This window comes from Mus musculus, chromosome 4 (assembly GCF_000001635.26).
Source record: "Mus musculus strain C57BL/6J chromosome 4, GRCm38.p6 C57BL/6J".
In the NCBI taxonomy this organism is placed as follows: Eukaryota; Metazoa; Chordata; class Mammalia; order Rodentia; family Muridae; genus Mus; species Mus musculus.
The window spans coordinates 45012507-45037447 of NC_000070.6; the positions used below are offsets into that span (position 1 = coordinate 45012507).

A 24941-nucleotide genomic window follows, 5' to 3' on the forward strand; every position below is an offset into this window, starting at 1 on the left:
CTGAAAATCTGACCAATCCGCCATCCCAGGACCCCGGCTGTGTTTACTACCACAGCATCCGTGAGCGCTCTGACCAATCACAATTTGCCTTACAGCCCGTAAAACTGTTCTCAAAGATCTTTGAAGGCGGGACTTATCACTTAGCAACACCAGGTTTGGCCTGTAGAAAAGCTATTTTATGTCACGCCCAATCAGAACTCAGCATGAATAAGGAAAGCTAGTGTTTTCCGTCTACTTGAGCCAATCGCAATGACTACTGCCAGCCCTGAGTCCCTCCATTGGCTCGCGCTGACTGTGACCTGGAGTCTGAAGGACAGGTGACTTCCTCTCGCTGTGAGCTGGAGATTACTTCTAACTTGTAGGTTTGAGAAAAGATGTAAACGGAACCCCAAGAAGCCGAGTGAGACGAATGGCGAGCTTCACAATGAGTAGGAAATGCCGTCGGTCTAATGGTGGTTGGGTGGATCGTCGCCCGCATCGCGTCTCAGTTGCCCAGACGTCCAGCATAGCAACGGGAGGGTCGGAACTCAGTCCGACGTGTGCCCACCAAGCCATCAACTCCAGAATCAAGTTTACAGTCGCCACCACCTTAAAACTTCAGGGCTCAGCCCTCTTATCAATGCCGCAAAAGAGTCTGCTGGACCGGGTGGGAAAGAGGAAGGCCCGGCTGCCGCCTTGGCCTCTTGCGGTATACCACCGAGCAGTAAAATCAAGATTATGTGTTCTAGATAGCTTTCCTGTTACTTTGATAAAACTGAACAAAGCAGTTTGGAAGAGGAAGTGTTTACTGGGCTTATCACCATGGTTTCGGAAAGTCCTGGGAAGAATTCAAACAAACCGTAGACTAAAGCTACCTCCTGGCTTGGGCTCAGCTGTCCTTGTGCTCAGTTCACGCCTGCGTGAGAATGGACAGGCCACAAGGGATGAGCCCTACTAAGTCAATTAATAAGCAAGCAATCCCTTTTCCCAAGTGAAGGATAGTATAAAATTCTTAGTTGGTTCACAAGCTAATAGGGTTTCCTAGGGCTTCATCCATCCTTAGTTTGCACCAGTTCCCAACCCCAATAAACCCATATAAAAACCACACAATCCAGTTATAAATATAAGCTATGTACCTAGACTGGACAGCTCTAGCACTGTGCTAACTTATTCCCCAGCTGCGAGACCCTTTGCTATTTGCAGTTTCTCCTGGCCACGTGGTTCTGCTCCTCCTCTTCTTCAGTCCTCTCCCCTTCCCTTCTCCTCTCTACCTGTCCCTACTCTCCAAGACCTCCCACCTCTCCCCTCCCCTGCCCAATTACAGGCCTCAGCCTTTATTGACCAGTTAAAATGGGGAAGAGGATGCCCTCAATACCCTCCCCTTTCCCTCATCCCAGTTTCCTTTCCAGATTAACCCTTTAGCTCCTGACATTCTCTCCCTTTTCTACCATCCACTCCCACTACAAAATGTTTTTTAAGAGAGCATACAGAGCCGAATACAGTAGAATAATAATTACACAAAAATAGAACCTGGTGTGGTAGCTCACACATTTTATCCCAGTACTGGGAGGCAGAAGCAGATGGACCACTATGAGTTTGAGTTTGAGACCAGCCTGGTCTACACAATGTGTTACAGACCAAGCAGGATTATATAGTAAGACCCTGTTAAAGAAGAAAAAGTGCATATGCACAGAGATAAACCCAAGAGATGAAACAGAATGTTAGCAATGGCTCTCTTAAAGGGATGTGAGATTATGGGTTACTACAATTTTATTATCCATAGTTTCTGTGTTTTATACTAGTATACATCCAATATGTGTTATTTTGGTAATTGTTTTAATGATTTAATAAATGTCATGAAAATGAGAACACTTATATGTTTAACAAGATTTAATATAAAGCACTGATTCTTTTTTTTGTTGTTTTTGTTTTTGTTTTTTGAGACAGGGTTTCTCTGTATAGCCCTGGCTGTCCTGGAACTCACTTTGTAGACCAGGCTGGCCTCAAACTCAGAAATCTGCATGCTTCTGCCTCCCGAGTGCTGGGATCAAAGGCGTGTGCCACCACCGCCTAGCTCTTTGTTTTTATTTTAAATTTTTTTGCCATGTTTCATTTATTACTGTTATTGTTGTACGTGTGTGTATGTGCACATGTGCATGCATGCAGGTGCCTCAGCACATAGAGAAAAGCTTGCTGCAGTTGTTTCTGTCTCCGCTTTGATGTTTATAGGGGTTGAGCTCAGTTGCTAATCTTTCACAGCAAGTGCCTTTTCCCACGGAACCACCTCATTGGCCCCAATTCATCTTTTTATTAAAGAATATTGCAAGAATGTTGTGACTTAACATTAACAAAGTTAAAAGCATCAATTTAGCAAAGTCACCTTTGTTGTTCTCTGTTGTGAGTGTGGGTACACACCTATATCCTGACTATCAGCAGAAGAATGAAGGGGAGTTCTAGTTCTGAGTTAACCTGGGCTACTTGCTGAGTGTAAGGGTAGCCTTAAAATAAGAACCTATCAAAGAAAAGTTATTGTTTTGTTTACTGCTATTCCAAAGTTATCAAGAAGTATAAATATGTGGAAATGAACACAATCAGGCAAATACTAGGAAGCCAACATTCCACTGACCCATTAGAGGCCAGCCTGATCTATGGAGTGCATTGAGGCCAGCCAGGGACATATACCAAGACCCTGTCAGTAAATAACTAAATAAGAGCACATAGTGGTCTGTAGGGCGGGGAGTTGAGGATGGACTCTCTGCTCTGTGCAGCTTGCTGGCAGATTGGTACTGATGCATGTGGGACATCAGATCTAGGTATAGTGGTGTATGGCATCCCAGAGGATGAAAAAGAACTGTTTTTAAGTGTTGGTGTGTGAGAAACAACAGAGTGCTGGGAGGAGTTGTTGAAGCTGGTGAATGGAAAGCATAGGAGAAAGAAAAAGCGGAAGAAGAGGAAGAGAAGGGATTTTTGCAAGCCTCTGGCACAGGAACATGGTTAATCTCTCCATGGCCCCAAAGATCAGAGCTTCAGTTAGGGATTGAAGCTGTAGCAGATTTAGCTCCGTGCAAAGGAAACAAACAAAAATCCATCCACTCTGAAGTTAGCCTTACAAAGACTTGCTCAGGCAGCCTGCATCGACTGAGAAAGAAGAGAAAGGAAGAAGAGAGGAGAAGACAGAAGATCAAGGTGACACAGAAGAGGAGAATGGGAGAGAGATGTTGGTGCAAGAAAGGAAGCGGAGAAATAAGATGAACAATGGTTGGTTTCTGAGCTCTGGGTAATCCCTGCAAACCAGGCTCTCCCTTGCATTTCCTCCTCCATCGGCAATATCCTGAAACACCAGCAGATGGAGATATTGCCCTAGAAAACAGGAAAAGTTTCAGCCCCACCCCCAACTTAAAATTCAAATTTTCCTTTTCTTAAAAACACACTCAAAGAGAATGCAAGATGTTTCTGAATTTCCAAACTAAATTTAAGAAGCAAAGATTCTTATGGTAAAATTTACTTACTTTTGTTTGTTTGGTTTTTTGAGACAGGGTTTCTCTGTATAGCCCTGGCTGTCCTGGAACTCACTTTGTAGACCAGGCTGGCCTCGAACTCAGAAATCCGCCTGCCTTTGCCTCTGCTGGGATCAAAGGCGTGTGCCACCACGCCTGGCTAATTTTACATACTTTTAATAATTCATGCTTTTAATCCCAAAGAAGGCCACTGTAAATTTTTGACTTTAGATTGCTACTTGAAAAAGGTTCCTAACATTCTTTCTGTCCCAATTCAGTTATTATTTAATGTATACATATATGTATGTTGTCCGTGTATTTTTGACGACTGTCAGCTAATTGAGCAACGTTGGGATGCACTACAATTCTGACCCAGCTGGCCCATGGGTAACCCTTCTTTTTCCCAGACAGAATCTCTATCTTTTGCATCCTTGCCTGTGGTAATTCTGGGAATCCTCCTCACTCTCTTACCAGTAAGAAAGCAGCCAGTGCAGAGGACTTCCAGTGACTATGCCATCCTGGCAAAGAGGTGCCCCAAAAGGGAACCACTCTGGTGTAACAGAGCTTCCCAACTTTCAACTATACCCACCTCACATGCTGATTTCCAGATGATCTGATGGATTCAGAAGTGAAAGAAAAGAAAGAAACGTTCTGGCTGGGTGTGATGGTGCATTTATGTAGTCCCAGCACTTTTGGCGGGGGTGGGGGGGTGGGGTGGGGAGATCATAGTCACCCTCAGGCACAGAGTAACCCCAGGTAGTGATGTTGCCATTTCACCATTTCAAGGACCATGGTGCTTTGAATAGCAAAGCCATAGTGTCCCTGTGCTAGAGAGGGGTCGAGACGCCATCACTTGGTTTCTGGGAATTGAACTCAGGACCTCTGCTTGCTCCTCTTGCTGGCCCCGTTTGCTCCAGCCCAAAGAGTTATTTATTACTATAAGGAAGTACACTGTAGCTGTCTTTAGACACACCAGAAGAGGGCATCAGAGCTTATGTGGTTGCTGGGATTTGAACTCAGGACCTTCAGAGGAGCAGTCAGTGCTCTTACCGGTTGAGCCATCTCTCCAGCCCTCTTTGGCACCTCTTAACTTCCATACAAGTGTCCATTTTTATGTAGCCAGTGAACATATACATAGTATCTATTATGTATAAACCCTATGCTAACTTGTTGCAAGAACATTAGTATTTCTGAGGTGCGCTCCCTGACTTAGTTAGGCTCCAAGGATTGATGACCTGGTCTACTCTATTACCTACCCTTTCCTTCATTCGCTCATTTTTAAATTTTATTTTACATTGATTTATTTTGTGTGTGCATGCAGATGTATGCTACCGAGTAAGCTCTCTTCTTCCACCAGGTGGGTCCTAGGAAGACCATCAAACTTGGTAGCAAGTGCCTTTATCCACTGAGCTTTTTCCAGACCTCTCACTCAACATTTGCTGAGGTCCCCCCCCCCCCCACTTTTTTTTTTTACAGGACCTTTCAGGAGTTGGAGGTGCAGAAGTGAAAGAAATGAAATAAACTTTCTTTCTGGCTGGGTGTGATGGTGTGTGTATGTAATCTCAGCACTTGGCAAGAGGATGGGGAGTCACCCTCAGGCACAGAACAAGTGGAGTTTGAAGACAACCTGAGCCCAAAAGGAACAGAGACCTCAGTCCCTTCTTCCTCCTTTCATCCTTGACCACCAGATGAGCAGTTTTGCTTTACCATACATTCCCTCTTGGGACCCAAATAAATTAATAATTTAAAAAGTGAAATGTTTCTAATAGGCTCTACCATTCATTACTAACCTCAAATAAACTGAGTATGGAAAAGATTCTGACAGAAGGGGGGATGACTAATTAGTTAACTAAGTCCTTTTATATTCTTTTTTCCTTTCTGGAAAGAATCAATAGAAAATCACTGGGTAGAGTCAAAGAAAGTGTAACCTTCCAACCAAAGAGTTGTGACAGCTAGAAGCAAAGTATAATTTGTGTGTATGTGTGACAGTTCTCACTTGAACTTGCCTCAAATTCATGGCAGCCCTGCTCTTAAATGCTGGGATTACAAGTGTAAGGCTGCAACACGGTTTCTGACAGGCTCTTTTAGCTGAAAAGGCAGTATCAAGGCCGTTGGGGAAATTGAATACTACAAGATTACATGGTTGAATCACTGTTAGCTCTCTTATTTGGGTGGCTGCATTGAAATTACTCAGGGAGAAACCCTACATTAGTCAGTTTTTTTCTATTACCTTAACAAAATATGTGAGACAAAGCTGGTGGTCTAATCTCCGTGAATTTGAGGCCATTATGTTTCACAGAATGAGTTCCAGACCAACCAGGATTACACACATGGTGATAGCCGGCCTTAAACGACAATAACAACACAAAATGAAGACAGCTCATAAAGAGGAACGGTTTCTTTTATTTTGGTTCACAGTTCTGGAGATTTTGGTGTGACTGGTCCCACAGCTTAGAGCCTGCGGTGAGCAATACAACACAAAAGTGAAGCTGCTCTCCTGGAGGTCCGAGACGAAAGGGGAGTTACTGCATCCTCCTGCAAGGGGGAGGGTGTGATCCTCAAGGGAAAGAACCAAAGAGTGGGCGGGGACGCGATCCAGTGAGGGGCGTGGCCTTACTGCTGGTGTACCCTGGGCGGGGCCTAGAATGTCACTTCCGGTTTTTGAGTCCGCGTGTGAACCGGCGAGCTCATGGCTACTCTGGAGTCTCCTGGGATGGATGACCAGGCTGGAGACACGGAGACAGAGGCGCTACAGAGTGCAAGGTGGCTGTACTGTGGAGAGCCCGACGACAGGCAGAAAGCTGTGCTGGGTAAAGACCGCCGACCCGGAGCGGAGTTCCGCGTAATCCTTTCCGCTTCTGTCTGGGTACCACGGTAGCCCACTGCCTGCAGCCGGGACAGGTTCCCTGCCACCATCACCTTTTCCCTCCGCATTCATCTATCGTCACCACTTCGGACTCGTCTCAGGGCAGTGCCCAGGGACCTGACATCTCCACAGCTCTCTCATTTGCCCTTTTCCCCCCTCTACGGAGCAGAGTTTCCTCTCTTGCCAGTTAATGGCATTTCCTCAGTCGTTCTCTTTTGTCACAACCCCTGCCCAGAGGTCACTTCCCCTCCCCTCCTCCATCTCCCTCTTTAGAACTGGACCAGGGCTTTCTTCATACCCCCCCGCCCCCCGAAAGTCGGACTTAAGCTCCCTTGCCTTCACTACCGGCGTCCAGCCACAGTGCAGGTCTCCCCATCCATACCCTGCTGGTCCTCGCCTCTTATTCTTGGCTTACACTCTTACAGTCCAGTTCTCCAATGGGAAGCTGCAGAATCCGGGCGACATGCGCTTCACCTTGTACAACAGCACCGACTTAGTAAACCCCAGGCAGAGGAGTCACCGGATCGTGGTAAGTGCTTGCTGGTACAGATGGTCTGGGCTCTGCAGACCTCAAAAGGTTCTTGGTGTGGGCAGACATGGGAGACCTGGCCTGGGGGGGAGGAAAGGAGGAGTAGCAAATGAGACTCTGGCCCCACTGAGGAGCAAGATTTTGGGCTTTTCACTTATATGGGCTTTATCTTTCCAGACAGGGTTTCTTCCTGTAGCCCTGGCTATCCTGGAAATTACTATATAGACCTGGCTGGCTTTGAACTCAGAGAATCACCACCTGTCTCTGACTCCGTAGTGCTGGGATTAAAGGTGTGCAGCACCACCCACCCCTGGCTTCATAAGTTGTCCCCCTACATGACCTTATTGAACGTTCACCATGTCCTCATGCCGCAGGCTAAGGAAGCATCTTCATGGGATTTGCACCTCTTAGGGAGGTCACTGTTCAGAGCTCAGCTTCAACCCTATTTTATGTGTATGGGTGTTGTTCATTTTTGTCTATGTACAATGTGTGTGTAGCTAGTGGAAGCCAGAAGTGGGCATTGGATCCCCTAGAACTGGGGTTACAGATGCTTGTGAATCAAATGTGACCCCAGAGTGATGGTTTTTTTGTTTGTTTGTTTGCTTGTTTTTTCAAAGGTTTCTTTGTACAGCTCGGGTTGGCCTTGAACTTAGAGATCTACCTGTCTCTGCCTCCTGAGTGCAGGGATCTGGGATTAAAGGCCTGTGCCACCACCACCCAGCTCCACAGGATGCTTACTAGCATCTCTGGTCTCTCCCGGGTAGATGCCAGGGTTAAGACCGGTCTGCTTTCCAGAGACTCAAATTCACCAAGTAGTACAGGCATACAGTAGAGCTAGCTTGGGGTCTAAGGGAGTGTTTAGGGCCTGGGGAGGGAGCTCTGTAGGAAACAAGTCTCAGCTTGTCTGAATGCCTTCCTGAGAAGGGTGAATGGGAATGAGGGACGATTTGATAGCAGATGTTTGGTGCCCTAGTGAACGAGGGAGAAGAAAAGCTTGGCTGCGATGGGAAGCCAGCCCTCATAGGACGAGCTAACGTCAGAAAGGTCACAAGGCAGTTATGTATAGGATCAGTTAGGTACCTATAAGTGCTAGGAGACCAAGACCTCACTGTATAGTTCGTTGTGCTGCTTATTCAAGAACTGCTATTTTCATCTGTATTCCCACTGCCTTCTGCCCACTGCCCTCCCCCATATCCCCCTCCTGCTGGTCCCTTGCCTCCCTCCCAAATAAGTCGCTCTTTCATGACATACATACTGGGCTGGAGAGGTGCCTCAGCATTAAAGAGCACTTCCAGGGGACCGGGGTTCAATCCCTGAACCCACATGGAGGTAGCAACTGTCTATAATTCTAGTTCCTGAGAACACAACACCCACTCCTGGTTCCTGTGGGCACGTCATAGATAAGGCATGCATGTGTGCATAAAGGCAAAGCACTCTCAACACATCAACATTATATCTCATTACATACATACTATATCAGCCTCTCGTTTCCCTTCTTTTGCACCTCTTATGATTCCTTTCAACTCTCATGCCTTGAATGTGTGCATATTCACACACACACACACACACACACACACACACACACTCTAAATCTAGATTCTGCATAGGAGAGGAAAACCTATTTTCTTTATCTGTTTTTGTCATTGATGCGCATCTAAGCTGGTTCCATTTCCTGGCTGTTGTGAATCGTGCAGCAGTAACCATGATTGTAGAAGTACAATACAGTGTGCTAACTGAAGAGCCTTCTGGGTGTATGCCTAAGAGTGGTCCAGCTGCCTCACACAGCACTTCCACTTGTAGTTTTTGAGACCCCTCCACACTGACTTCCACTGTGGCAGCAATAGCTTGCACTCCCACCAGCAGTGAGTAACGGTTCTTTCCCCACATCTCTGCCAGCATTTGTTGTTAGTTGTTTTCTCGGTGATAGCTGTTCTGACTGGGGCGTGATGGAATCGCAAAGCATTGTTTGTTTGCTTGTTTGTGTGGTTGCTATTTCTCTGTGGAATAGCCCTGGCTCTCCAGGACTTGCTTTTTACACCAGGCGGGTCTCGAACTCACAGAGATCCACCTGTCTCTGCCTCCTGAGTGCTGGGATTAATCACTGCATGAGAATGCGCGCGCGCGTGTGTGTGTGTGTGTGTGTGTGTGTGTGTGTGTCTGTGTGTCTGTGTGTCAGTGTGCATGTGTGTAAATCAGAGGACAATTTAGGAGATTGCTTCTGCCCTTTCCCCATGTGGCTCTGGGGATCTATCTCAGGTCATCCTCTGGGCTTTACCCACGAAGCCAACTCAATAGGCATCAAAACACTTTTAATTTGCATTTCCCTGATGGTTAAGGGTGTTGAATACATACGTTTCAGGTATTATTGGTGGCTTGCGTTACTTCCATTGGGAAATGCCCATTCTGACCATCAGCCCACTTGTTGACTAGATAACTTGAGAGATTTTAGATGTTTAATTTATACAGTTCTTTGTATATCCTCATCTCTATCCCTTGGTTTGATTAACACTATTGATACATGGCAGAGATTTATCCCACTCTGTGGGCTGGCTCTTTACTTTGGGAAGTGTTTGGTTTGCTGTGCGGAAGTTTTTTAATTCCATGCAGTGTCATGTGCTGCTCCCCCCAAGAACTTTACCTACTGCTTTGAAGCTTCCTTATGGTACTTGGGGTTCCAAAGGTTTCTGGCCTTTCCCCCAGAGACACCCTAGATATGATGTAGATGTGATGGGCCCGGCTCACTTGGGCAGGTGCGTTTGAGTGCAAGGCTTCTGCACATGCGCAGTGCCCTTCGGTGCTGATTGTTTGCTGTGCCCTTCCTGTTTTTCAGGCAGCTGAAACAGATAGGCTCTCCTATGTCGGAAACAATTTTGGGACCGGTGCCCTCAAATGCAATGCTCTTTGCAGGTAATGGACAGTGGGGCAGTGGCAGAGGTAAAAGGAGGTTGTGGTGGTGACCACGCCATCACTATCTTCAGTGTCTGTTTGGGGGGTAGTTAAAGGGATACCAGGACCCTGTGTTACAAGTTCCTTACACCAGGTGTGGAAACCCTGGAGAGGAAAAGGTGACTTGCCTCTGTTAAGTTCCTAAAGGCCTCATTTATTTATGACATAATTTGTGACTGTCCTATCCTAAAAGATAGCCGTGTCTGCTAATTTAGAGTGTGTGATCAATAGATCAAAGCTTACCTCAAATTTGCCTTGGGACAAGAGACTTTGGGATCTTCAAGGCTCTGAGTCACAGCAGTGTGAAGTGAACGGCCTTGGTAGCTTTGCTCTCCACTCACGTCTGGTGTCTTCCATAAAACAGCATGTCCAGCCTGAAGAGTCCATCACAGGGCTGACACAGTGTGGGTGGGGTCTCAGGACACAACAGTGAACCGAAGGAAAGCCTTTCAGAGGAGAGAGCAGACTAACACACATTCGCTAACTCCTAACCCTGTCCATCAGCACTTAGAAAGACTCCCTACTTCATATCCGTCTCCCTAGGAGGAACTAGGGTTTGCTTGGGTCTGTCTCCATAATGTTTATGCATGCCAAAATTCTAATTTAAGTCTGGATTCTTAACACCTTAGAAGGGTCGCACTTAACAGCAGTGGCTCTGAATGTGATTGGTTAAAAGAACTAGCTGGTGGCCTTTTCAGTCCACAGCCATCTTCTGTCCCCTCCTCTCCATGCAGGGATCACTGTTACATGTGAGCAATTGGATGCCTTCCTCTAACAGGAGAAGCCGGGACCTTGTGCAGGGGAAAAGGGAATTGTGTAACTAGTACCTTTTGAATAACCTGTCACCGTGTTATTCCTTTCTGGTACAGACACTTTGTGGGAATTCTGAATAAGACCTCTGGCCAGATGGAAGTCTATGATGCCGAACTGTTCAACATGCAGCCGCTGTTTGCTGGTAGGTTCCGACACGGCAGTTCAGTTTAAATTTGTCGGATGAATCCATTTTTGTTTTCTAAAATGTGTTTGTAGTTTTTTTCTTAAACGGGTTGCCCCATACACCTTTTAAGACAAGGTCTCATGAAGTCCAAGTCACCATGAATCTGCTGGGTAGCTGAGGACAGTCCTGCCTTTACCTTTGCATGAGTGCTGATGTCACAGATGGGTGCCACCATGCAGGCTTATATGGTGAGGGCTGTGGACTCACAACTTTGTGTCTCCCTGGCAAACACAGGCACAGACTATCCTCAGCTGTAACAGGAAGCCTCCTTGCCGGCTGTTTTCAGTTTCCTTTTTTTTTTAATTAGAAAAATTATAGGTATATTTTTTTAAAAGAGATTTATTTATTATTATATCTAAGTACACTGTAGTTGTCTTCAGACGTACCAGAAGAGGTCGTCAGATCTCATTAGGGATGGTTGTGAGCCACCATGTGGTTGCTGGGACTTGAACTCTGGACCTTCAGGAGAGCAGTCGATGCTCTTAACCACTGAGCCATCTCTCCAGCCCCAGGTATATATTTTTAAGTGAATCATTTATTGATTTCCCACTGTGCTTCAGGTTCCAGGCTAAGGATTGTGATGGCAAGTAAGAGTCTGTCTCTACAGCCATTACAGATGTGGGATCAGGAGTCAGCCTTTAAAGCGAGATGACTAGTCAGCCAGGCATCAGTACAGAGTGTGAAGGGAGAGGTCGCCGTACATTCTTTCCCTTCACAGGTTCTTCTTAATTCTTCATGTGTGTGAGCGCAGGTGTGCACACAGCCCAGCACACACACACACGGGTCAGAGCGGAACCCTGCTGTCAGTCCTAACCTGCCGTGTGAGACAGTGTGTCTTGCTGGCTCCGCGTAGGCTGGCAACCTAGGGTTCTCTTGTCTCTGCTTCCCATCTTACTGTAGGAGTACTGGGATCCCACATGCATGCTACCATGCCCAGCATCCTGTGGGTCTTCGGATTCACACAGAAGTCTTTGAGTTTGGACAGCAAGCTCGCTACACACACAACAGTTCTATAGACTTTGTAAATTCCAGTGGGAATTTAGATTTTGTATCAAATGTCTTCATTATTTTACGTGTGTATGCATGCCACAGTGTATGTGTGGAGGTCACAGGCCAACGCAAGCCTGTGATTTTTCTCCTTCCAACATGTGGACTCAGGAATGGGAACTGAAGTCATCAAACTTGGTGGCCAACACCTTTACCTGCTGGCCTTCTGCCAACCCTCCAAGGTGAAATTATTTTAAGTTGGTTTTTTTTTTTTTACGTTTATTTATTTTATGTGTATGGGTCTATTGTCTGCATGTGTGTCTGTGCAGAAGAGCCCCTGGAACTGAAGTTATCCTGGTTGTTAGGCACCATGTGAATGCTGGGAACTGAGCTTGGGTCCTCTTGCAAGAGCACCAAATGTTCTTATCCTAGCTGCTCACTCTGCAGGTTCTGAAGTTGTTTAATCTTTTTCCTTCTTTCTTTCTTTTTTTTCTTTTTTTGGTTTTTTTTGAGACAGGGTTTCTCTGTATAGCCCTGGCTGTCCTGGAACTCACTTTGTAGACCAGGCTGGCCTTGAACTCAGAAATCCGCCTGCCTTTGCCTCCCAAGTGCTGGGATCAAAGGCGTGCACCACCACGCCCGGCCTTGTTTAATCTTTTGATGAGACACATTTGTGTTGTGCATAAATAGTTTATAAGTACTGGCTTGTTCTGGCTAGCACGTGCACAACTTTAATTTAGGGTCATTGTGCACTTGTCACCAAACACCTTTCATAAGTACCACATAATTACGTCATCCTTACTGTTACTCTTTTTTTTTTTTTCTAAACCACTGTCAGAACCTGGCTGAGGCAGGTGACCTGCTGCTGAGCCGACACCGGCAAGGCCATTGCATTGCAGTCCTGCTGGATGGTATTGCCTTCTGCCCTCTATTTGAGTCCTTTGTAGAAGGTTAGAAAGTGGCCTGGGAAAGCCCGCCTTTAGGTCTTTGACCAATAAAGCAAATATGGGAAGAGCCAAGGGCTTGGTTTCTGATCCTCTCTGGCTTGCCTGGAAAAGTGACAGGGCTGGTCACTATGTCCAGAGGCCTCATGTTTCCTTGATTATGAATTAAGAGGCTGGTGCAGCGGACACCTGTTCTCTGGTTTTCCTACTTGTGTACTGAGGTGGACATTCAGGGTTCACAGTATAGTACATTCATATTAGGGGAATCTTGGAATAAGGAAATCTGCTTCTCTTTGATTAATGTTAAATTGACACTAAGCACGTTTAAGATTTTTGGGCCTTGCAGAGCTGATGCCTGCAGTGCCCCTCTGCTTGTGGGGTTTGAGACCAGGGCATCAGTGGAACTCGCAAGTTTTGAAAACCAGCATGGGCAGCATAGTAAGACCCCATTTAAGAAATAGTAGACTCACATCTGCGAGCCTCACGCTGTGCTCTCTGCCTGTTCTGTGTTTCCATAGACGATGCTATTGAGCGAGAGCCTCCTCTGGAGAATCAGAACAAGACTTTCAGGGACAAGGTGAGTGACAGTTTAGGAGGCTCCTGCCGGTCCTGGTTTCCATCTGTGTAATAGTCCCCCTGAGCTTGGCCCTCACTGGCTGCTCCAGCTCGATTGGTCGATGGGTCTCTGCATGGCTGCTACCTGCAGAGGCCTTCCAGTCTCCCAGGGAGCAGACCAGCTGCTGCCTTAGCCCGGTGAATGGAGGTAATGTTAGCAATTGCACCCTGTTCTCTGGGCTGATAGGTAGAAAACTTTTATTTTATTTTATTTTTTAAAGATTTACTTATTATTATGTGTAAGTACATTGTAGCTGTCTTCAGACATACCAGAAGATCTCATTACAGATGGTTGTGAGCCACCATGTGGTTGCTGGGATTTGAACTCAGGACCTTCAGAAGAGCAGTCAGTGCTCTTAATAACCACTGTGTCATCTCTCCAGCCATGGGTAGAAAACTTTTATTAAAGTTGTGGTTCACAATGTAGAAAGTGGTTGTGCCTGGGAACTCCCATAAACAAAGTCGGTTCTTTGAGTTTGTCTCAAAGAGGTTTCTTAGAGGAGCCTCTCACCGCAGGGTGGTAGATTGAATTTGCAGTGCTTCTTGTGGACCACTGATAGAGAACACACTACAGTATGACTTGGGGAGAGCCAGTGGTATATTAACAATGTCTGCTACTGGCACAGGATGGGAGATCCAGTAGCCAACCCTGAGTCTAGTAAAGTCTTCATTCTGTAGTGATGGGAAGCTATTGGTTTGTAAATGGGAGTCTGTACAGCAAACCTCGGGGCTGCTGTGGCACAGTTGAGATGGACAAGCATGACAAAAGGACTCAGCCTGATTGGCAGGTGATGTCATCCTGGCTCAGGCAGCCCAGAGCTTGCCTGTGCTCACACAGCTGGGGACAGCCATGCTGCCCAGCCAACCCTTTAGTAATTGGGTTTGTTTCCTACATAGTTGGATTCTTGCATTGAAGCCTTTGGAAGCACCAAGCAGAAGCGGTCCCTAAACTCCAGGCGGATGAACAAAGTTGGCAGCGAGTCTCTGAATCTCAGTGTGGCGAAAGCCGCGGAGAGTATTATTGATACAAAGGGTGTGAATGGTAAGCAACTGGAGCTTGGGGTGGAGACTGGGCCTGCAAAGACTTGAGAGTGGCCACAGATGCATATGGTGGGCCTTAAGGCTGGGCTCCTTCCTGCTGCTTGCTGAAGGCCTCCTCAGGAGTGACTCTGGGAGCAGGCGAGACATGCGACACCACCCTATCCTCAGTCAAGGAGAGGAGACAGGCATGGGAAGGGCCGTGAGCAGGCCCTGCTCTTGGTCAGGGTTCTCTGGTGTGCAGTAATGACATACGAGTGCACATCTCTTTGATTCTGTTCTGAGTTAGTTGAGGGCAAACACGTTGTACTCACCTTCTGCCTCTGTCCGACCGGGAGTTCAGATCTCAGCAGGTGTTCACATTCGAGTTTCAGAACGTGTGGTCCCCACTGCACAGTGGAGCTGGGGAGCCTGGAGCCAGACAGGCTGACGCTGACATCCCTTTTCCTTCCTTGAAAGCGCTGGTCAGCGATGCCATGCAGGATGACTTACAAGATGGCGTCCTCTACCTTCCTCCCTGCTACGCTGACGCAGCCAAGCCGGAAGACGTGTATAGATTTGAAGACAGTATCCTTGCTGATGAGCGGGTGTCTGATTTGCAGGCTATGATGTTTGTACACATTGGCAGAGCCAGGCTGTGTAAGGGTGGCCATCGTCCTATGACATCAATAAATATGACATCCAGATCTTCTCCCATGTCCTAGAGCTGTTAGCAAGAGGTTGGGAAGTTAGGTTTCCTCAGCACTGAGGGGCCCATGGGACAAAGGGACACAGCTTAGCCCTGTGGGGGTCATTCTGCACAAACAGCACCCAAGCATATTGAAGGAAGGGTTGGAACCTAGAACGTCACTGTTCAGCGTCTGGTTTATTGGAAAATGTTGACAGATGCTCTGATAAGGAAGAGAAGGGCGAGTGGTCCAGGGAGGAAGTGACCCCCTAAGCTGGGGTCTGAGACTTAGGTCCCTGAGCTCTGCCCTGCTTCCTCTGTGAGTCCCTTCTCTGAGCCTTCCATCTCCTACCTGGGAATTTAGGCTCTGTGGGATGACTTAGCTCCATAGCTTTCCATTTTGGTCAGTCGTGTTCTTGACCCACAACCAGTTCTGTCCCCGGCCGAGTATGATGCTCTTGAGAGCCCATCCGAAGCCTTCAGAAAGGTCACATCGGAAGACATACTGAAGATGATTGAAGAGAACAGGTACTCGTGGGCAGATGGGGTTTTTGGTGAGTCATAATGGGAAAAAGGTCAGATATAAAGCAGGACCGTGCTGATACACGCAGAAAGTAGCCCCTTGAAGTGGCAAGGGTGGCGTCTGCTCAGCCTTGGAATGAAGGAACAAGCTTTGACACTAGGCTTCAGGAGCTGTGTGGATTCAAGGAAGAGGAGTGGTTACGTGCGTAGAGCCAGTAGCTGGGAGATGGTGGTAAGGTGTTGTCATCTGGGGCCTGGGACCAAAGCTAGCCCCAATCCCCACTGTCTGTTGATGCTGATTGTCACTGTCAGTGCCCAGAGACTGGCATGGGCCTGGCACTACCCAAAGCAAAGCTTCTCTGTGACAACATGCTGACAAACGCAACTAAAATTAAATATGTACACTCTAAATATTGTATATTGATTTTAAATAACAGAGAGTATCCCTCTTCTCTTTTGCCATTAAAACAACTTTTCCTTTTTTAAAATGATGGTCAGAATATTTCTTAGTTCTGAGCCTTTTTTTTTAAATTATCTATTTAATTATTTTATGTGAGTACACTGTCGCTGTCTTCAGACACACCAGAAGAGGGCATCGGATCTCATTACAGATGGTTGTGAGTCACCATGTGGTTGCTGGGAATTGAACTCAGGACCTCGAAGAGCAGCCAATGCTCTTAACCGCTGAGCCAACTCTCCAACCAAGCCTTTTCTTCTAATTATTCCTTTCTTTTCTGAGATTTTGTATGTGTTGTGTGTGTGCATATGACATAGGTTTGGGGACCAACAGATGTTATTGGATCTTTTAGCTCTGTAGGTACTGCAGTCGTGAACGGCCCAAGTGAGGGCTAGGAAACAAACCAGGGTCCTCTGCAAGAGCAGCAGTACTCTGCTGAGCCATCTCTCAACCTTACTCTTCAACTTTTTTTGGATTATGTGTGTGTGTGTGTGTGCGCGCGTGTGCGTGTGTGTATGTGTGTGCGCGCATATGTATTTGTGTATGTGTGTACGTGTTTGTGTGGGTGCATGTGGAGGCCTGAGGTTGATTTTAGGAGTCGTCCACTATTGCTGTTCTACCTTCCGTGTGGTGGAGTCTGTCAATCGAACCCTGTGCACCCTGCTAGTGTGGGTCTCCCTAGCCGGCTTGCTCCGGGTGTAGTATACAGACAGTGTGCTGGGGAGGGGGTGTGGCTCCTCACAGCCTGTTTTCCCTCACGTGCTGCTGTGTCCCTTCCTTGTTTTAGCCACTGCTCCTACGTCATAGAAATGCTGAAGTCTCTGCCCATAGATGAGGTCCACCGGAACCGGCAAGCCCGGAGCATCTGGTTCCTAGACGCCCTCATCAGATTCCGAGCTCAGAAAGTGATAAAGGGGAAAAGTAAGGCCCGCTGGCATTTTCTTACCCAGCTGTTTCCAGCTGCAGACTCATCTGCCATTCTCACATCACCTCCATGGATGTCTGTCCTGGCCCTCCGTGCAGCCCGCCTTTCCTCTTGCTCCTGCCTGCTGCCTGCCTGAGCCACACAGGGCTCTCTTCTCTTTGAATTTCTTTCTTCTGTTCTGGAAATGGGGACAGGGTGGATGGGGCTTCACCGCTTTAGTTTTCTTAGGGAAAATCACTGTATCCAGGTCAAAGAGAATGAGTTAGTTTAGGGAGACTGGGTTAGAAGAAACTGTAGGGACAGCACTCAGAGCGTTGCTTCTCAAGCTTGGGCAGGTTGCTTTTGTTTTGTAGGATAGTCTCGCTGTGTATTCCTGGCTGGAATGGAACTCACACAGAGGCATCTGTGTCTGCCTCCAGAGTGCTGGGATTAAAGGTGTGCCCCATTGCACGTGGCGATTTCTTTGTTTTTTCTTTTCCTGTGGTGGTATTAGAGCACTTTATTTCAGACTGAGAATTCCGTTTGTAATGTTAGAAATTCCAGTTCCTCCATGCATTGGTGGCACATGCCTTTAATCTGATCACTTGGGAAACAGAGGCAGGCAGTTCCCTGAGTGTGAGACCAGCCTGGTCTACAGGGTGAGTTCCAGGATAGCCCACACAGAGAAACTCTGGCTTGAAAACAGACAAACAAACAAACAAACCCAGTCCCACCTGTTTCCAGGTGGTCGCACACTCACACCCACCCAGAGTTAAGAGACCACACCTGGGGTTTTCAGCACAGGTGTGTCTATCCACTGTTTCTGTGAGCCACCTACCTGCTCAATTCCCAGGTTTCATATTCCTGTCCCTTGCACCTTCCACCCTTCATGCTCTTATTTATTTGTGGGTAGCTGTTGGGGGGCGCCTCCCTAGTGTCTCTGCCGTTAGAGTGCAGCCGGGGAATCTGTCCTTTCTACCGTGCGACTCCTGGAACTTGGTGGCACACATCTTCCCCAACGGCATCATCTCACTGGTTCAGACTGCAGTCTGCTTTATTGTCCAGTATCGTATTGAGCTCTTAGTGTTCTTCAGTGTGTGGTTCTGTCTCCTCACACGCCCTTCACAAACACCTCTCGGTGTATTTGACCTCAGAGTGGCTGCCTTGGGTCTTGGGCCCCTGTTCCTCTTACCCTATGGCTCTGCCATTCTAACACTGCCCACCCCCAACCTCCCTCTGGTGGATGTGCGACCCTTGCACCTCCCAGGACAGTGATGCAGTGCAACTCTGTGTTCTAGGAGCCTTAGGGCCTGGAATCCCGCACATTATCAACACCAAGCTGCTGAAACAGTTCACCTGCTTGACCTACAACAACGGCAGGTCAGGGGCTGCCTGTATGAAGAAGAAAGCAGTCGGGAGGTGGCCATGAAGGGTGGGGGCTCACGTGCAGTTTCACGTCCAAAGAGATACAGTGCCAAAGAGCTCACTGCCACCGGTTGGCTTCCGGGGACACATATATGTTACATGCACTGTGCCCCTCAGAAGTGTTCATTTTGTCTTTGGCTGTGACCCCTGCAGTGAAGTGCGCCCTGATGGCTGCAGGGCTGCAGAGAAGGGCGGCCAGTGTGGGGACTTAGGACTCCCAGCCTTGCCTGAAGCCGCTGGACTGGACTGTGCTTGGAGGCAGCCGGGCCAGCGCTGAGTTTGGGGTGGAGGATCTCCTGCAGGCCTGCTGAGCAGACAGTCACAGGCTCAGGAAAGCTGTGTGAGACTTGGGCACATTGGAAGGAACAGGCTGTGTGGCTTGGCCCCCCCCCCCCCCCAACTGGGAACACTAACCACAGAGAGAGAGGCTCCAGTGCCCACTGTGCACGTGGAACTTAACTCCAGTTCTCCTTCCCTGACTCTGCAGGTTACAGAACCTCATTTCAAGTTCTATGAGGGCCAAGATCACTTCGTATGCGATTATACTTGCCCTGCACATAAATAACTTCCAGGTTGACCTGACAGCGTTGCAGAAGGACTTGAAGCTGAGTGAGAAAAGGTGAGCTCAGCAAAAGGGACCGGGATGGGTGACTTATGGGAAAATCTTGGGACCAGAAGACAGTTCTCAAGGAAGGAAGGAATGCTTGAGGACAGTTTGAGTGACTTCTCTTTGAAAGGCATGGTACTGGATTCCTTCAGTGTCCCACACTGTTCCTAAATAACTGAAGAATCAAAGGTCTGGAAGAGTAATGACCTTCTCAAGATCTCACTCCCAAAAAAATGGTGCCCGGGCTTTAGGCCTGAGCCTCCTGCAGCTTTCTGTTCTCAGTAACCCTGTGGGCCTTGAACGGCTGTGCCTAGGGCAGGATTCTCCATGGGCCTAGGGTGAAGTGCGGGTGGACACAGAGAATCCCGCTTCATGGCCTGGAGCAGTGTGCCCTCTGCCCTGCAGCCCTGAGTGGCACACAGCGCTCTCTCTACTTGTTCTGTTTCTTCCTTAGGATGATTGAGATAGCGAAAGCCATGAGGCTGAAGATCTCCAAACAAAAGGTGTCCCTGGCAGATGGCAGGGAAGAGAGTCACAGACTGGGCACTCTGTCTGTCCCACTGCCTCCAGCCCAGAACTCTGATCGACAGTCAAAGCGGAGGAAAATGAACTAGATGTTTTCCACAGCCACTTCTGTTCACTTCCATTTTTATTTTTTTGAAAAAGAAAGTAGACTGGACTTTGTGATACAAACCTATAACCCAAAGTACTCAGGAGACTGAGGCAGGAGGATTGTGAATTCTGAGCCTCTCTGGGACTCCATCATGCTCCACCACACCCCCGAGGCCTTACTTTAGGGTGGTTATCATGCCAGAAGCCAGCATTCCAGCTGTGCGTCTCTTATGCAGAAATTAAAGTGATGGCCCAGGTTTGACTTCATCTCCCTCCTTTCATGTTGCAGTGGTTAGAAGTGGTAGATGTTTCTCCTTGGGAGTCATGTGCAGGATTGAGAAGGTCTTGTGGAAGTTAAAGCCAAAAGATCTTATCAGAGTGAACTTGGAGCCAAAAGTTTATAAACAGGACCTGGAACCCAGGTAGTGGTGGCGCACGCCTTTAATCCCAGTACTCAGGAGGCAGAAGCAGGTGAATTTCTGAGTTCAAGGCCAGCCTGGGCTACAGATCGAGTTCCAGGACAGCCAGGGTTACAGAGAAACCCTGTCTCGAAACAACAAAAGGGAGGTCCTTGAAGGCCTAGTAGGCAGAGGAGGAGGCTACAGCTCTGTTGGGTTGGCAGCACCATCTAACTTACCAGCCTACTCTGATACGGCATGGCCAAGTCAGGAAGTGATAACCACGGCTTTTCCTCCTTGTTTAGACCATGCGGAGAGGCACGTTGGCCAAGTGAGTGGGGGCTGGGGATGAGTGCATGTGGCAAGCACGAACCGTCAGCTTGGCACCTCACTTGGCTTTGGATTCAGGCCTCGACAGACCCACTGCTGGTAATAAAGTTTCTGGAATCTGGAAGGGGAACTGCAGATAGAGGCTGGAGGTTTTAACAGTACCAAATGATCTGTGGCCATGGTTCTGCAAGGGAGGTTAAGACAGAAGTTGACAAGAAGCCTCTCATAGGTCCAAATTGTGAAAGTGGAGACCTGGCGCCTACGAGTAGTCCCTTCTCCACTAGCGAGTTGTGGCATGTACACACATCAACAGGCTCAACAACAACAAAAACTGTCCTTTCAGGGTTGGAGAGAGCTCTTGAGGTTAAAGGTCCCACAAACACCAGCACCCACATTCCCAACACTGGGAAGCTGAGGCAGGAATGCCATCCAGGCTTCCTGGCCGCCAGCCCGGCTAGATTACAGGAGAAGCCTTGCCTCAAAGGAAAATGGCAGGGAGCACTAGAAGATGCCTGATACTCTGGCCTCTCCACACACAGCCCACGCTACCGAGGAAATAGCGCCACATTGGATGATGAGATACATGAAACAGCCAGTGGCAACAGGCTGCAGTCTAAGCCGAATGGTGGCACATGCCTGCCATCCCAGCATTTGGTAGGAAGAGGAAGGAGAGACAAGTTCAAGGCTGGCCTCGGCTAAACATGATCACTTGAAAAAGCAGCAAGAAGCCCACGAGATAAGTTAGCAAGAGGCAACTGTCCCTGAACGTCCCTTGTCCAGAAGGAGGAGTTTAAAAGGCAAGTTTACCTTAGCTTAGGGGTGGGCTGCTGTGGGTTCAACCAAACTATTAAAATCAATTTAAGACTAAGAATGCTGACGACAATATTTAATACTAGGGCCAGGAGATGGCTTAGTGTTCAGTAAAGGCCCTTGCCACCAAGCCTGACAACTTGAGTTCAGTCCCTGGAACCGACATGGGAGAAGAGCCAACTTCTCCAAAGGTGGTCCTCTGCCCTCTGCATGCACACACACAAAATGAATGTAAAAAGTCTAAATACTAAAACAGGACTAACCCTCAGGTGAGTACAGCAAAAACTAAGATGCTGAGCGAGTAACCCACGCCCAGGAAGGTGTGCTCTTGTATCTTAAGACCCTTTGCTCAGCAGGTGACCCCAATGAAGGAGTGTCACTGTTTGTCTTCAGAGAGGCCCCTGGGCAGGGCTAGAGGAACAGCCTCTGAGTGAGATGGAGACCCTGAGAGGGAGCCCTTCAGCTCTGAATTCTGAGCCATAGCAGGAGCAAGCTGATGAGAGTCTTGAGTTCTGCAGTCTCACAGTGGAAGTGGTGGTACCAGTGGGGAGGCCTACTGGTCACTGAACCTCCAGCAAATGTGTGGACCAAATTATGACCCCAGAAGCACCTCCTTTAAAATATAGAACTTTATTTTGGTTACTGAGATTTTTGTAAGTACTTGCTTCACAGAAAAGTCATTTCTTACAAAATAACAAAGGCAGCATTTTTATACAGCGACTCACATTGGGGCCACCAAACAAGTGCAGTGAACAGTGCTACACATGGGAAGGGCCAGTGTTCTTTTCCCCAGAGTGCTTAGGGAGAAATCAGAGCTCCCCCTCCCACCCACCTAACACAGCAGCACCTAGGGCTCCACAGAACCAGCACGGGATATGGCCCAGTGTAGGACAGTGACCCCAAAGGCTGGTGAGGGCCCTGCAGTAAAGGCCAAGTGGGAAAGGGCTCGTCCAGGCAGAGCTGGCCCTGCGTGCAGACCCAAGCCCACCTGACTCTCAAAGCCTGTCACACTCAGTACAGTCTAGTGAAGCCCTTTGGGAGCTGGCCACTAACTCAACTCTGACTCTGGGCTGGGACAAAAGGACACAGACAGGTGGCTCTACCTTCCGAGAGTTCACAGGTAAATGGGCAGGACAGGGTATGTAAGGACCCAGAGTTCCAAAGCAAGGCAGAAAGTGCTCAGTGTCCTGAGGGAGCAGGAGGGCGGGCAAGGCTGAGGGTGGTGAGCAACACAATCAATCACTTGGAGCCAGGGGAGAGTCACGTGGAGACGGCAGTGTCTGAGCTAACCCTCAAGGAAAGGGTGAGATCTGCACGGATGGAGCTGTCTGGGAAGGGCATGCCAGGGAGAAAAACAAGCACAAGCCAAGGCACAGAGTGGGGGATCTGGTAGGGCTGGTCAAGGCAGCTGATCGTCCACGAGGACGTGGGCACGTCGGATTGGGTTGGGTAGGGTGGGGTGAGGTGGGGTCGGGGGTGCCTCCATCCAGACAGGCTGGACTCTGTAGGGGCAGCTGGAATGTGTGTGTTCACACAGAATCCTGTGACGGGTGCTGAACTTCCCCTTGGGGACAGCGGAACTTTGTTCATTCTCACGGGGCCCAGGCCAGCACCTGCCTCACACCTGAAGGCAGCCCCCTGCCCCTCTTATTTATAGCATGTCCCCTTGTCATTCCTGGGGCAGCTTTTCAGGAAGAAGTCCTTGTTCCAAGCCCCTTCCTTGCTCACAGGGCCATGTGCTAGTCCAGGAGAACTGTCTTTAATAGAAACCCTGCAGCTCCCAGAGGCAGCTGGGAGGCTGGCATGGGCCCAAGAGGGACCAGAGGGTCAAGGTCCAGGAAAGGGGCGGCTGTCTCCACCTCACCACAGTCACTTCCCTTGCTCAGAAGTGCTCTCTTCCCTGAGAAGAGTCTGATTTTGGTCTGCGTGAAGTGAGGTTCTCTGTAGCTTGGAACAAGTGACCTAAAAACTGCATGTACTGTCTGAGCCTCCGCGGCTCTTCATAACCTCTAAGTGCCGGAGTGACTAGAAACACTCCAATTGCGCTTCCCTTTCTCCTGGGGAAATGTTCCCAAGGTCCTTCCAGTTGGGGCTGTGGAGCTAAAGGGTTCTAGGGGAACCTGGTTCTTAGTCCCCAGGCAGCCGAGGGTTTCAGGTGTGTAACATGGGGATGGGTCTAGGATCTTCCCAGGCCTAACTTCCACCTCAACAGTCAGCCTGTAGCTCTTCCGAGCACACACCTGGGCTTGGGCCTGAGGCAGGCCTTCTTGCTTACAGGATGGTACAGAAGATGCTGCGGTTGCTATGGTAGCCACCTTCCACACGGGCTGTGATCCTGGTTGCCATGGCTGTCACCTTATGCCCACTGTGGGCTGCAGAGGAGCCCCTGAGTGAGTTTTCAAGGTGGGGCCGTGCCGGTGGGTTCACCAGGCGCCAGGTATCAGACCTGTGGATGCAAAGGAAAGCCATGAATCTAGAGACGGTGCTTGTGAGTGGCTGCGTCTCACCTTTGGTTCTAGTTCTCTGGATCTCAGAGTTCAAATCTAGGTGTGGGTTTATCTCCTGAATCACTGACTGCTGTTGAGGCTAAGCAACGGTCACATTTCCTCTTAGGCCCTCAACTTCCTCTTCTTCCTGGATTTGGATATGAATCAGGGGCCTTCCTCCCACCACCGCCACCACAGCAGCTTCTTGTGAGCGTGGATAGCCTCACCTGTCACCATCCCGAACTAGAAACTACCTGAAAGCACCTCAGGTGAAGAGCAGACAAACAAGCTGCTGCATCTGTGGCCGCGGAAAGGAATGAATGCATCAGGGCGTGGTGGCGAATGCTTTTAATCCAGCACTCTGCCTAGCCTGGTCTACTGAGTTCCAGGATAGCCAGGGCTACACAGGAAAACCCCGTCTGAATAAAACAAACAAAAACAACAAAAAGAAAGAGCAACTGACTTCCAGGGAACCCAACCACTCTTCTGACCTCTGCAGGCACCAGACACACACATGATGTACGTGTAAGCACTCATGCATATGCATAAAATAAAACAACTAACACCAGAACCGCCACAGCACTCCTGGCTACCCCACAGGCACATTCGCACACCCATGCTCCCTGCCACACTGAGAACAACAGCCAGGGAAGACAACCAGCCTTGACATCCGTCAACACATGAGTCAACCCTGACACTTGTAGAAAATGGATGGAACTGGAGAGAATCACTGAGTGCAGGAAGGTGATTAAGTGCAGACTCGGCACATCTTTTTTGCAGAGTCTAGATTCAGATTAAAAGTGTATCTGTGTGTATTGAGGATGATGTCATGAAAGTAGAAAAGAGACTGTGATACTCCTTCATTGTCAGCTTGACTAGACTAGAACGACTTAGTGTATTCAGGTTCTCTAGAAGAACAGAACTTAATAGACTGTGTGTGTGTGTATATATATATATATATATATTATTTTTTTCATTTCCTCTGTGGCCTCTATATATATACTAGCGGCAGGAATTCTAAAACTCAGTGTTGGTCAGTTCATGGGGCTGGATGTCTCAGCTGGTCTTCAGTATATGCCAGATCCCAAAGGAATCTCTAATGCCAAAGGTCAGCTCTAATGCCAGTAAGGGTGGACTTGCCGGAGAGCGAGAGCAAGCAGGCAGAGAACAAACGCTTGCTTCCTTCTCCATGTCCTCTGTAAGCTGCCAGCAGGACAGATTCATAGTGTATCCTCCCACATCAAAAGACCCCACAGGTGTACCTGGCCATTTGGGTCTTAGTTAATTCAAGATATAATCAAGTTGACAGCCAAGACTAGCCATCA

At 48.4% G+C, this 24941-nt stretch overlaps 2 protein-coding genes and 1 long non-coding RNA gene across 7 annotated transcripts in view; 2 read left to right on the forward strand and 1 right to left on the reverse strand.

Annotated features, from left to right (window-relative positions):
• Window positions 1–303: 303 nt before the first annotated feature.
• Window positions 304–1845, forward strand: 1700055D18Rik (RIKEN cDNA 1700055D18 gene). The gene has a single exon (NR_166789.1). It is a non-coding gene; the product is annotated as an RIKEN cDNA 1700055D18 gene (long non-coding RNA).
• Window positions 1846–6102: 4257 nt separating this feature from the next.
• Polr1e (polymerase (RNA) I polypeptide E) lies at window positions 6103–21773 on the forward strand. 2 transcript variants are annotated; one of them, NM_001285800.1, is made up of 14 exons: window positions 6103–6286; window positions 6768–6871; window positions 9702–9778; window positions 10687–10772; window positions 11973–12043; window positions 12640–12712; window positions 13264–13322; window positions 14258–14402; window positions 14858–14965; window positions 15497–15593; window positions 16832–16965; window positions 18247–18328; window positions 18861–18992; window positions 19435–21773. In NM_001285800.1, exons 1-14 carry the CDS (start codon window positions 6166–6168, stop codon window positions 19592–19594), a joined length of 1449 nt encoding a protein of 482 aa, NP_001272729.1. In that variant the 5' UTR covers window positions 6103–6165; the 3' UTR covers window positions 19595–21773. The 2 variants fall into 2 exon arrangements, with proteins under 2 accessions (NP_001272729.1, NP_073722.1); NM_022811.3 differs by lacking the exons at window positions 11973–12043; window positions 12640–12712.
• Window positions 21742–24941, reverse strand: part of Fbxo10 (F-box protein 10) — a 50357-nt gene continuing 47157 nt past the window's right edge. For 3 of the 4 annotated variants that reach the window (NM_001024142.1, NM_001378823.1, NM_001378819.1), the window contains exon 11: window positions 21742–23576. In NM_001024142.1, coding sequence (NP_001019313.1) covers window positions 23402–23576 — 175 coding nt within the window. In that variant the 3' untranslated portion in view covers window positions 21742–23401. Of the gene's footprint in view, window positions 24036–24941 lie in introns of all 4 variants that reach the window. The other variant, NM_001378822.1, reaches the window with a different exon arrangement.